The sequence below is a fragment of the Pristis pectinata genome, chromosome 3, assembly GCF_009764475.1.
Source record: "Pristis pectinata isolate sPriPec2 chromosome 3, sPriPec2.1.pri, whole genome shotgun sequence".
Lineage (NCBI taxonomy): Eukaryota > Metazoa > Chordata > Chondrichthyes > Rhinopristiformes > Pristidae > Pristis > Pristis pectinata.
Window position 1 is genome coordinate 116,739,576 of NC_067407.1, and position 12,477 is coordinate 116,752,052.

The 12,477-nt window shown below is 41.3% G+C and overlaps 1 protein-coding gene across 1 annotated transcript in view; it reads left to right on the forward strand.

Moving 5' to 3' along the window:
• Positions 1–12,477, forward strand: part of plekhh2 (pleckstrin homology domain containing, family H (with MyTH4 domain) member 2) — a 90,394-nt gene that overhangs the window by 74,041 nt on the left and 3,876 nt on the right. The window contains exons 27-30 of the mRNA XM_052012939.1: positions 168–297; positions 2,256–2,342; positions 7,861–8,010; positions 10,135–10,328. Of these exons, the coding sequence (XP_051868899.1) occupies positions 168–297; positions 2,256–2,342; positions 7,861–8,010; positions 10,135–10,320 (553 nt within the window). The 3' untranslated portion in view covers positions 10,321–10,328. The remainder of the gene's footprint in view (positions 1–167; positions 298–2,255; positions 2,343–7,860; positions 8,011–10,134; positions 10,329–12,477) is intronic.

The following is a 12,477-nucleotide window of genomic DNA, read 5'->3' on the forward strand; positions in this document are numbered from 1 at the left end:
TCTATTGTTGAAAGAATATGATTATATTATTTTACTAATTGTGAGTGCTTGATTAAAATCAAGACTTTCACAGATAACATTTCCAAACAAATATTGTTCAGAAAATAGTGTGAAATGGCACATGCAGCAGAAGATCCTTTTTCTCATTACCGGTGTGTTTACTTCAGACAATTACATCAGCGACTTTCTACTAAATGGATGGCTCTCCGGGGTCGTGTTGCTGCTGACTGTGTACGCATTTACTTTGCTGTAGCTAAGAAATGGCCTTTTTTTGGAGGAAAGCTGTTTGCTACAAAGGTATTATTTTGTTTACTCTTGGGCAGCTTTGATTCTTTCTGTGAATTTCTTTCTGACATTCTGTTGTATTAAAGGATACAAAGAAGTGGTATAATGGTTATGGCCAAGATTTTGCAGGAAAATGATGGAATTCAATATGTTTCTGCTATCGTTTCCCTACATGAGTGCAATTAAATTCAGGATTCCTGCACGTGCATGCACGAACATGGAAATACCAATCTTTCTAACTGAATTCGCTGCTATTTCCTTAACCATCTTTCGACACTGCATTCTTCATAGTCTAGGGTGGGAGTCTCTATAAGGGAATCTACTTAAACAACATGCACCAGGTTAAACCTAATGCAGAGAGTTCTTTTCCATTGATACCAATGGAGAAGGTCCACAAAGGACCAAGGTAAATTTTAGTACTTTTAAACATTTAAATGTTTGAATTGATTTAAATGCCCCTGAGTGGTTTTTGTGTTTTAGTTTATATTCTACTTATTTTGTAATAATTTGAAAAATGTTTTAATTGTTCTTAATTCTGAAATGTCAGAAACATCCAGTTTTTGACAGCCATCTGAGCTCAGAGGCATGACAGCTGGTGGTCAGGTTTCTTCAACTGTTTTTGTGGGCAAGGCTTGTTCTGCCATTTACATTGCAGAAGGGCCCACTGCCATGCAGGGCCTCGTTGCTGATAATTGGACTGACTTCTTTCAGCAGGCGGCTCAGTGGCATAGTACTAGTGCTAGTTCGATTCTGATCCTGGATGCTGCCTATGTGGAGTGTGTACATTCTGTATGTGACCATGTGTTGATAGGTTAATTGGCTGCTGTAAATTACCTCTGGTGTGGCTAGGTGGCAGGACAATCCAGGGGAAGATGACGGGCATGTAAGAGAGTAGGTTACAGGGAAAATAAGTGAGGAATGGGACTAATATGGATGCTCTGAGAGCAAGTGTAGACTCATGGGGCCAAATGGTTTCCTCTGCCATAAGGCAATATAATATGAGCAGGTTCCTGCTGAGGTAAAGTATGATGTCTTTTTGTAGGTCAGCAGTGATTACTGGCAGCTTGCCTTTGCAGATTCTGGGCCATTACAACAGTGCATCGTGTTGAAGCATCACCTGAGTACAAGGTTGTAAATATATTCAGCATCACATTGTCCTTATCCGTTCATTATATAGTTAATCAACAGGTGGCAAATCGACAAGTGTCCGATTAACAATATAATGAATGGATAAGGTGCTCTGGTGACCCTATACATCTAGCAGTGAGCAGCAAACTGAAATCTGGGAGAGATCAGCTGCAGCAACATGGAAAGGTCCTGAGGCTAGGAAGCTGAGAATAATAGTAGCCTTGACCTCCATGGGCAAAGCAAATCCAAGCAAATGTATGACCTTGCAATTTAGGTCACAGTCGGTCTTTCAATGAGTATATAAAAACTGATCCTTTGGTCCAGTGAGGTTATAAATATTGTGTTGTATTTCATGAGTTTAATGCTGGAAAGAATGGTGTCAGTTCAAATGAACATCTTGCCAAAAAACTGGAGTCAAATTTCACATTGAGGGGTAAGACTCCCAAAACTGTGCAATATGGGTCTGCTCCAGCTTAAGGTAATCTTCAGCTGTGAACATCCATTTTTAAAGAGTTGTGCAAAGGAATTTCAAGGATATTCCCGTGAACTAAACATAGCCATATGTTAAATTTCTTCTTAACTGCTAATTTTCCTTTAAACAGTAATAGGGTGGTAGGAAAAATATTGAATAATAAAGTCTAGAAACATATTTTTCATTAGAGACAGGGCAATCCTGCTTTATAGTGCTGGCAATTTACGATATGCCATGGGAATTCAAAGGATGATGGTCAAGGGGTCAAAATATTATTCAAAAGAATCAACTGATTGCAAATTTATTTCTTATCAAAGATTTTCTGACTGTAATTATATATCATAGTTCAAATTTTATTTCTGTTATTTAGCCTATTGTTCCACCGCTATCTGATACTGCACCAGTGTGGTTGGCTGTGAATGAGAATGGCATTAGTGTACTGGAATACAACTCAATGGTAAGGCTAATCCTCTTTACATATTATGATTACTCATTTGCCACTATTTAAACATGCAGAATTATGTTGTTCAACCAAAGAGAGGCTTTTCCTTTTACACTAAAGTCAAGTCAAAGTCAAGTTTATTGTCATATGTGCAAGTACTTTTCTGGTTGGCTGCCAGTGACTAGTGGTGTTCTGCAGGAGTCGGTGTTGGGCAGGCCCGGTAGTGTAGCAGTTAGCGTAACGCTATTACAGTGCCAGCAACCTGGGTTCAATTCCGGCCACTGTCTGTAAAGGAGTTTGTATGTTCTCCCCGTGTATGCGTGGGTTTCCTCTGGGTGCTCTGGTCTCCTCCCACATTCCAAAGACGTACGGGTTAGGAAGTTGTGGGCATGCTATGTTGGTGCCTGAAGCGTGGCGACACTTGCGGGCTGCCCCCAGAACACGCTACGCAAAAAAGATGCATTTCACTGTGTGTTTCGATGTACATGTGATTAATAAAGATATCTTATCTTACTTTTCACGTTATATGTTAGTGATCTGGATGACGGAATTGAGGGCTTTGTGGCCAAGTGTGCTGATGATACAAAGATAGGTTGAGGGGCAGGTAGTGTTGAGGAAGCAGAGAGTCTGCAGAAGGACCTGGACAGGTTGGGACAATGGGCAAAGAAGTGTTAGATGGAATACAGCGTGGGGAAATGTACGGTCATGCAGTTTGATAGAAGGAATAAAGGCAAAGTCTGTTTTTGTAAACGGGGAGCGAATTCAGAAATCGGAGGTGCAAAGTAAAAATCGGAGGTCTTGACACAGTATGTAGATAGACCTACAAGAGGAGAGGCTGTGCTTGATTTGATATTGGGAAATGAACCTGGTCAGGTGTCAGATCTCTCAGTGGGTAAACATTTTGGTGATAGTGATCATAATTCTATCTCCTTTACGTTAGCACTGGGGAGAGATAGGAACAGACAGACTAGAAAGGCGTTTCCTTGGAGTAAAGGGAATTATGAGGCTCTCAGGCAGGAAATTGGAAGATTAAATTGGGAAAAGATGTTCTCTGGGAAAAGTACAGAAGATCTGTGTCAAATATTCAGGGGGTACTTGTGTGGAGTTCTGCATAGACATGTTCAGATGAGACCGGGGAGTCACGAGAGGATACAGGAACCGTGCTATACAAAGGCTATAATAAATCTAGTCAAAAGGAAAAGAAAAGCATACAAAAGGTACAGAGAACTAGGTAATGTTAGAGATCTGGAGGAGTACAAGGCTAAAAGGAAAGAACTTAAGAAGGAGATTAGGAGAGCCAGAAGGGGACGTGAGAAGGCCTTGGCGGGCAGGATTAGGGAAAACCCCAAGGCGTTCTACAAGTATGTGAAGAGTAAGAAGATGAGATGCGAAAGGATAGGGCCTATCAAGTGCAGCAGTGGGAAAGTGTGTATGGATCCAGAAGAAATAGTGGAGGTACTTAATGAATACTTTACGTCAGTATTCACTACGGAAAAGGATCTAGGGGATTGTAGTGGGGACATACAGCGGGCTGAAAAGCTTGAGCATGTAAATATTAGAAAAGAGGTGGTGCTGAAACGTTTGGAAGGCATCAAGTTAGATAAGTCGCCAGGACCAGATGGGATATACCCCAGGTTGCTGTGGGAGGCGAGGGAGGAGATTGCGGAGCCTCCAACGATGATCTTTGCATCTTCGATGGAGACGGGAGAGGTTCAGGAAGATTGGAGGGTTGCGGATGTTGTTCCCTTATTCAAGAAGGGGAGTAGGGTTAGCCCAGGGAATTATAGACCAGTGAGTCTTACCTCAATGGTTGGTAAGCTGATGGAAAATATCCTGAGAGGCAGGATTTATGAACATTTGGAGAGGTATAATATGATTAGGAATACTCAGCATGGCTTTGTCAAGGGCAGGTCCTGCCTAATGAGCCTGATTGAATTTTTTGAGAATGTGACTAAGCACATCGATGAAGGGAGAGCAGTAGATGTAGTGTATATGGATTTTAGCAAGGCGTTTGATAAGGTACCCCATGCAAGGCTTATGGAGAAGGTGAGGAGACATGGGATCCAAGGGGACATTGCAGTGTGGATCCAGAACTGGCTGGCCCACAGAAGGCAAAGAGTGGTTGTTGAAGGGTCATATTCTGAGTGGAGGTCGGTGACCAGTGGTGTACCTCAGGGGTCTGTACTGGGACCCTTACTCTTTGTGATTTTTATAAATGACCTGGATGAGGAAGTGGAGGGGTGGGTTAGTAAGTTTGCAGATGACACGAAGGTTGGGGGTGTTGTGGATAGTTTGGAGGGCTGTCAGAGGTTACAGAGGGACATAGGATGCAAAGTTGGGCTGAGAAGTGGCAGATGCTGTTCAACCCAGATAAGTGGGAAGTGGTTCATCTTGGTAGGTCAAATATGTTGGCAGAATATAGTATTAATGGTAGAACTCTTGGCAGTGTGGAGGATCAGAGGAACCTTGGGGTCCGAGTCCGTAGAACACTCAAAGCGGCTGCGCAGGTTGACTCTGCGGTTAAGAAGGCATATGATGTATTGTCCTTCATCAATCCGGGAATTGAATTTAGGAGCCGAGAGGTATTGTTGCAGCTATATAGGTCCCTGGTCAGACCCCACTTGGAGTATTGTGCTCAGGTCTGGTCGCCTCACTACAGGAAGGATGTGGAAGCCATAGAGAGGGTACGGAGGAGATTTACAAGGATGCTGCCTGGGATGCGGAACATGCCTTAAGAAAGCAGGCTGAGGGAACTCGGCCTTTTCTTCTTGGAGAGACGGAGGATGAGGGGGGTCCTGATAGAGGTATATAAGATGATGAGAGGTATTGATCAGGTAGATAGTCAGAGGCTTTTCCCCAGGGCTGAAATGGTGGCCACAAGAGGACATAGGTTTAAGGTGCTGGGGAGTAGATATAGAGGAGATGTCAGGGGTAAGTTTTTTACTCAGGGAGTAGTGAGTGCGTGGAATGGGCTGCCGGAAACGGTGGTGGAGATGGATACGATAGGGTCTTTCAAGACACTGTTAGATAGGTACATGGAGCTGAGTAAAATAGAGGGCTATGGGTAAGCCTAGTAATTTCTAGGGTAGGGACATGTTTGGCACAGCTTTGTGGGCTGAAGGGCCTGAATTGTGCTGTAGTTTTTCTATGTTCTATGTTCTAAAGGACTTGGGAGTCCTAGTGCTGTATTCCCTGAAGGTTAACTTGCAGGTTGAGTCGGTAGTAAGGAAGGCAAATGCAATGTTAGCATTCATTTCAAGAGGACTAGAATATAAAAGCAAGGATGTAATGCTGAGGCTTTATAAGACATTGGTCAGACCACATTTGGAGTATTGTGAGCAGTTTTGGGCCCTATATCTAAGGAAGGATGTGCTAGCATTGAGAGGGTCCAGAGGAGGTTTATAAAAATGATCCCGGAATGAAAGGGTTAACACACAGGGCGCATTTAATAGTTCTGGGCCTGTACTCGCTGGAGTTTAGAAGGATGAGGGGGAGATCTCCTTGAAAGCTACCGAATATTGAAAGACCTGGATAGAGTGGACGTGGAGAGGATGTTTGCAGTAGTGGGAGAATCTAGGACCAGAGGGCACAGCCTAAGAATAGAAGGATGTTCCTTTAGAACAGAGATGAGGAGGAATTTCTTTAACCAGAGGATGGTGAATCTGTGGAATTCATTGTCACAGACGGCTGTGGAGGCCAAGTCATTGGGTGTATTTAAAGCAGACGTTGATAGGTTCTTGATTAGTAAGGACGTCAAAGGTTACAGGCAGGAGAATGGGGTTGAGAGGGAGAAATAAATCAGCCATGATCGAATGGTGGAGCAGCCTAATTCTGCTCCTATGTCTTATGGTCTTACATGTATGTGGCAGCATCGCATGCACAGAGCATCAGATACACAACAATCACAAGGAAAACACAAATGAACAACATAAATTATACAAAAGGTAGTACATTTTAAAAATGACCTTCTTACACATGAGATGCATGTATAAGAAGCAACTAGACAAGCACTTGATTCACCAAGGAACTAGAAAGCTTTGGTTCTAATAAGAGTAAATGGGATTAATGTTGTTGGGTGTGACAGATGCCCAAGACATGATGGGCCAAAAGGCCTCCTGTTTCAGTGCTGTACGGCTCTGTGACTCAAATGATGTGGACCAGAGTCTGCAGGGATTATTGGGACCTAGAATATGGGCAAAGGCCTTTCAGGTTGGCGACAGTTGGCAGTGAAGGGAAAAGTGTACATGGACTGTGGGTGGGAGTAGAGGAGAGGGAAAGGGTGGTAAGGATTGGGTCTGGACCGCTGCAATTGGAGGCACCAGGGGATGGAATGGCTTTGAGAGGAGGCAGTAGCAGGGATAAGGACAGGAGAGCTCTACTTGCAATTAAGCTAGAGTCTGGCATGAGGGCCAGCAGGACACATGATTAGGATAGGATTATGGTGCAATGGGAGAACAAAAAGGTATGGGGAGAGAGAGTATGAGCAACCACAAAGGAAAGTACTGAAAGGAAAGTCTACCTGTAAAGAGATGGACACATTGGTCACCGTGGCACTGCATCAGGTGTGCATGGTGGCCTTATGTATTTTGAAAGCAGGCCTCATTCTTTAGTTATGAAACGTAGGTGGTTCACTCCACTTACCAGCCTAGAATGTACTTGAGAATTTTACATCACTCCATGTCCAGTGGGTTCCACGCATGTAGATGTCACATGCACAGAGCTCCTGGAGATCTGCAATCAAACTTTAGATAAAAGCATTCACTTAGCACATAAAAATACTACACTACCCAAAAAAATATATATACCCCACAAACCTTAGCATTTAGTGTTAAAAGCCAGAGCAGTGAATGATACAAATCATTCATTAGCTCAGGAAGACTATTAGGAAAAGGTCTGCAAAAATTCATTTACAGCCATGTACATGAAAGTGTTTCTCTAACTAGGCTAAACCATGTTTTCAAAGTGAGAGAAAACAAAACATTTTAGCATTGACCAGATTTGCTGTCAAATTTTCCATCACTGAATTTTGTAAGTCATTATATATGATCAAATTTTGAAATATAACCACTTCTATAATTAAGAAATCTGAATTAATTATTTCAAATGGGGTATGGCTCACAAAAGAAGTTGGAAACATTGCTGCACCAAGCACTCCATTTAACCCCCCAATACCTTTGCAGCATCTCTTTCCAGTATCTTCCTTGCTGCTGACAGCCTTCTCCTGGTGGGAGGGCTCCTGTCTTTCCATCCTCTAAATCCCTGCCAGAAACATTTGTTTCTCTGCAGGCCAGCTTTCTGCAGGAAATTGCAAAAGAACAGGTCAGGTCAGGGAGATAAAATCTGCCAGGCTTTCAACACAGTGCCATCCACTGCAACCCATTCTCTGCCAGTAGTTCAGATAGGCTCTTAAACATGTACTTGCATGAGAATGGTAATTGTCATTTATTTTTAAGAGAAATGCAACATTAAAAATGAAAAATAAATGACCTAATTGTTATATTCATTGTATCTTTTTCTTTCCTGAATTCTGCAGCGCTTGATAACAACATATTTATACAAGAATATCATGACCTTTGGTGGCTGCAGTGATGACTTTATGCTTGTCGTTGGAAAGTCAGCAGAAGGTGTATGTACAAAAGAGAAACCAACACAAAAGCTCCTGTTTGCCTTGTCAAAGCCAAAGGTTTGTATATTAGATTTTCAAGTCAACTGTACAGGAAACCACTGTTGTTTGTGCACATCTAATGTTCTGCAGCAATAAATAAGGCATCTGTCTTTTATTAATTTGAAAAACAATTGAACCTATCAAAACAATTCCCATTTATTCAGCACCATTACCTTATCAAATAAAACCCAACGTGTTTGACAGGGTATGAGGTTTACCTCTGGGTAGTCCTTGATACTCCCAGTTGACCACCACCACCTGAGATTAAAGTTCATCAGTGAGTGTTGTGGAGAGTAATTGTTGTGGTTGATTAGGCAGCAGTTTATGCAATCAGTGAACTACAACATCATCCTCCAGCATCATTGCGTTTTTCATCTAGATTCTAGCATCTGCAGTACTTTATTTCTCAACTACAACACTAATTGTGTGAGGACAAGGTGATAGGATTCAAATGAGTAGTAGAAGTCCTGATTGATGATGTCGGTAGGCAAATGATGAGTGTGTCTGTCTAAGGCTGGTGGAGCAGGTGATGGGATAGGGCAGTTGTTGGGATAGGGCATTTCAGGATGCATTCATTGACCAGTCATGTGAAGCCATTGAACTTCATCCAGCACTGTATCCAGGTGCTGGGGGTTAATGCCCGGGATTGAACTCCTGCACCAATGCCTTTTGAACATATTCTGAAGAATTTCCTGTCCTCTATGGATGCAGGGCTTTTGTTTTAATTTGTTGAGATGTGGGCATTGCCACTAGGAGCATTTATTTCCCATCCTTAATTTCCCTTGAGATTATGGTGGTGAGGTGCCTTCTTGAACCACTATAGTCTTTCTGGTGAAGGTGCTCCCACAGTGCTATTGTGTAGGGAGTCTTAGGATATATACCAGTCAACAATGAAGAAACAAGTCAAGATGGCATATGACTTAGGAAGTGTTATTCATGTGTCTGCCGCCCTTGTCCTTGGTGGTTGAGCTTGCTGTTTTGGAGTAGCGTAAGTGAGTAACTGCAGCCAGGGTTTTCCAGCAATGAAGGCAATGAATAGGGTGGTGGATGGAGTTCCAATCAAACAGGCTGCAGTCAATGTTGACCCCTTGAATGTTGATGGTTGGGACTCAGTAATGGTAATGCCATTGAATACAAAGGACAGCTAGTCAACTTCTCTCTTGTGATAGTTATTGCCTGCCACCTATCAACCATGGCTGAATGTTGTCTGGATCTTGCTGCATGCAGGTATGGTCTGCCTCATTTTCTAAGTAATTGGAAATAGAGTTGAGGAAAGTGCAATCATCAGGGAATATCTTCATCTTTTACCCTATGATGGAAGTAAGGGAATTGATAAAGTAGCTGATGATGATTGGGCCTAGCACATTATTCTTCGGAACTTCTGTTTGCCAGAAGTGATGAACTGTGATGAAATGAGGGCAGCAATGATTTGGGGCTGAGGTAATTGACTTCCAACAACCACCATCGTCCTCAGCCTGTGTGAGGTATGACTTCATCCATGGAGTATTTTCCTTCTTCTGCCCAATTCAGTTTTACCAAGGCTTGTTATTGTAATGGCAATCACTCGCACCTCGTCTCTGAAATTCAAATCTATGATCAGTGTTTGAACTGAGGCTTTGATGAGGTCCAGAGCTTAAACAGTGCTGGCAAAATTCAAACTGCATCAGTGAGTAAATTATTGGTGAGAAGGCACTGCTTGATAGCCCTGTCAACAATGCTTTCCATCTTTTTGATGACTGAGAATGGATTGGTTGGATAGTAAATTGCTGAAATGGATTTTTTTCCACTTCTACTGGAGTCTACAACACACTATCCATAAACCTTGGACACCCTTCTTTCCCATGTTGTGCCACTAACTGTTTCCCAGGTTAAGCACATTTCCTCTTTTTGCAATAGGTAAGCCAAAGCATACGCTCGTGTGCATAGGGAATTATTTAACAGACTGTGGGGATGTTTAGCATTCTTGATCATCCACAGCAAAAAATAACTATACATTTGTCACTTATTCATAGCAATAGTTAAAGCCATATTAGAATAAAAGGCAGTTTGACACTAACATTTGGAAAGTTGCAGTTTTATTCAAATTGAAAATAAATTTTGTCATCAACTTGGACTCATCAATTTCTATCTTTATTTTTACAGATCCTAGAAATCACTTTACTCATAGCCAGTTACATCAATAGTTTCCAATCCCAGAAAGGGGTTGTTCACCACCTATCGTTTCCATCTTCACTTTCTGTCCAGACTGCAGGGCACAAATTAAAGGATATGGGAAGTCAACTATTACTTTCACACACCAGGCCAACCAAAGGACCAACTTTGTTATAATGATGATGGTAATGAACCTGTTGATATTATCTGTAAAATGCTATGTTAAAATGCACCTTTAGCTGTGTATAAAAAAAATTCTAAAGTTTCTTGCATAAAAATATAGCTGCATCTGAAACTTTAATTAACATCGGTAAGTCCTTTTGTTTCCTTTAGTGTAAATGCAGTATTCAAGCATTTGAACTACAAAGCAGTTATAATTTTATTTTCTATTACATAATGCTCTTGTGCTCCTGGATAGCTGGCTACCAAACCAAGTGCCATGCTGTGCACATGACCACTGAACAACAGTTACATTCTCAATGCTCACTTAAAATAATTAAGGGACTTGCTCTACTTCCAACACCTAAATGCTATGAAGATTAAAATATTATTTATTTCTAGTTTATAGTGGAAATATCAAAGGATTTTGTTAATTTTTTTGGTGGTCAACTTAATTAAGCCAAAAGTGACAGTTTCTGTGTAGACAAATAACCACTCTATGCTTTATTTTTTATCTTAATGATCTTTCAAGATATATTTTAATGTTTGCATTTTCATATCTAGCCATAAAGCGTATCTCTGTTTAACAATAAGCAAAAGAAAAGTGGAAATTACGTAATATGCATCCCCCCTACAGATAGGAACTGTAAGAAACAGGAAGGCATTACTAACTTGGGGTGACACAGTGGTGCAGCTAATAGAGCTACTACCTCACAGCTCCAGCAACCTGGGCTTGATCTTGATCACCAATGATGTCTGTGTGGCATTAGCATGTTTTCCCTGAGACGACATTGGTTTCCTCTGGGTGCTCTGGGTTCTTCCTACATTCCAAGGACGTGTGGGTTGGTAGGTTAATTGGCCACTCTAAATTCTCCCTAGTGTGTAGGTGAGTGATAGCATCTGGGGACAGTTGATGGGCATGTGGGGAGAATAAAATGGCATTATTGTAAACAGGTGCTTGATGGTTAGCGTGGACTCGATGGGTCGAAGGTCCTCTTTCCATGCTCTGTTGACTCTAATTATGTCTCAACTTCAAGGAAAAGCTGAATGAATAAGGCAATCTAAAACGTAGCTGCTGTAGATGTTGCAAGCCATGAAATTGATTCATCTAATTTTATCCTTTAAGGAGGGTCCTACAATTCCCCTCCATGACATCCATTCATTTCTTAAATGCTTCCAGGATTAATTTCCACTGCCGCTCTGTCTAAAAGTTTTTCCATGTTAATTCTGCATGACGAAAATCTTCCTGACATTAGTTCTGTTTATTTGTTTAATCTTACCTTTATAGTGAAACAGTTCACTATAGTTCACTGATATAGATTACATTCATATGTCACTATAAATAAACTGCTCTATAGGGAAACTTTTTGTCTACTACCTTAAATACCCTAAGTTTCACCGGGCTTCCATTGCAACTTGATCCTCTGAGGTTCTAAACTGTCCCAAGTACCCAAGATTCCATTGTCTGTTGGTAGCCAGTATTTAAGGTGTGGAATTTGACCTAAGGAATACATTTTGAGAATGGCTTTAATCAGTTGTATCCTATTATCAGTCAGTCTTTTTCAATATTCTGCGTGATCTGTGGATTAATGCACTGCACTGATTAAACATGATTTTTCTTTCTTCCCACACCCTCTGATCACTGTCAACTTCACCATCTCTAATTTTAACAATGTTCAGGAGTGCTTATATTTCCAACTTTTTCTTTCCTTTTGAAATACTTTTCTATTTATTATCTTATAAATTCAGGGTCAAAGGCTAGTTAACGGATAATTTGATTTGTACATATCACTTAAAATTACACAAAAAGACAAATGGTGAAGCTGCACAAAACATCAAAATATGACATTTAGGAAATGTTTGCAAAGTACTTCACAATATCAGTCTAGTAAACCAGTCCTTCAACTCCATGTTCGATGTATTTGTTCCCTTATATATTGCTTACTTACTTTTCCTAAGGTACGAAACAATCTTTGTTCCCTCCAATCCAGCATTGCACAGGTCCTCCCCGGCTTAGAAGTGCCTGACTTATTTACAGTCTCTACATGCGAGCATTTGGGAGACTGGTGGTATGGATTTGCCAGTTTCTGTGGGGAACTCTGCTTCCTGGGAATTCAGTTCAAGGCCACATTTCTGACTTGTGAACTGTTTGGGTTACAAATAATTCACAGGAAT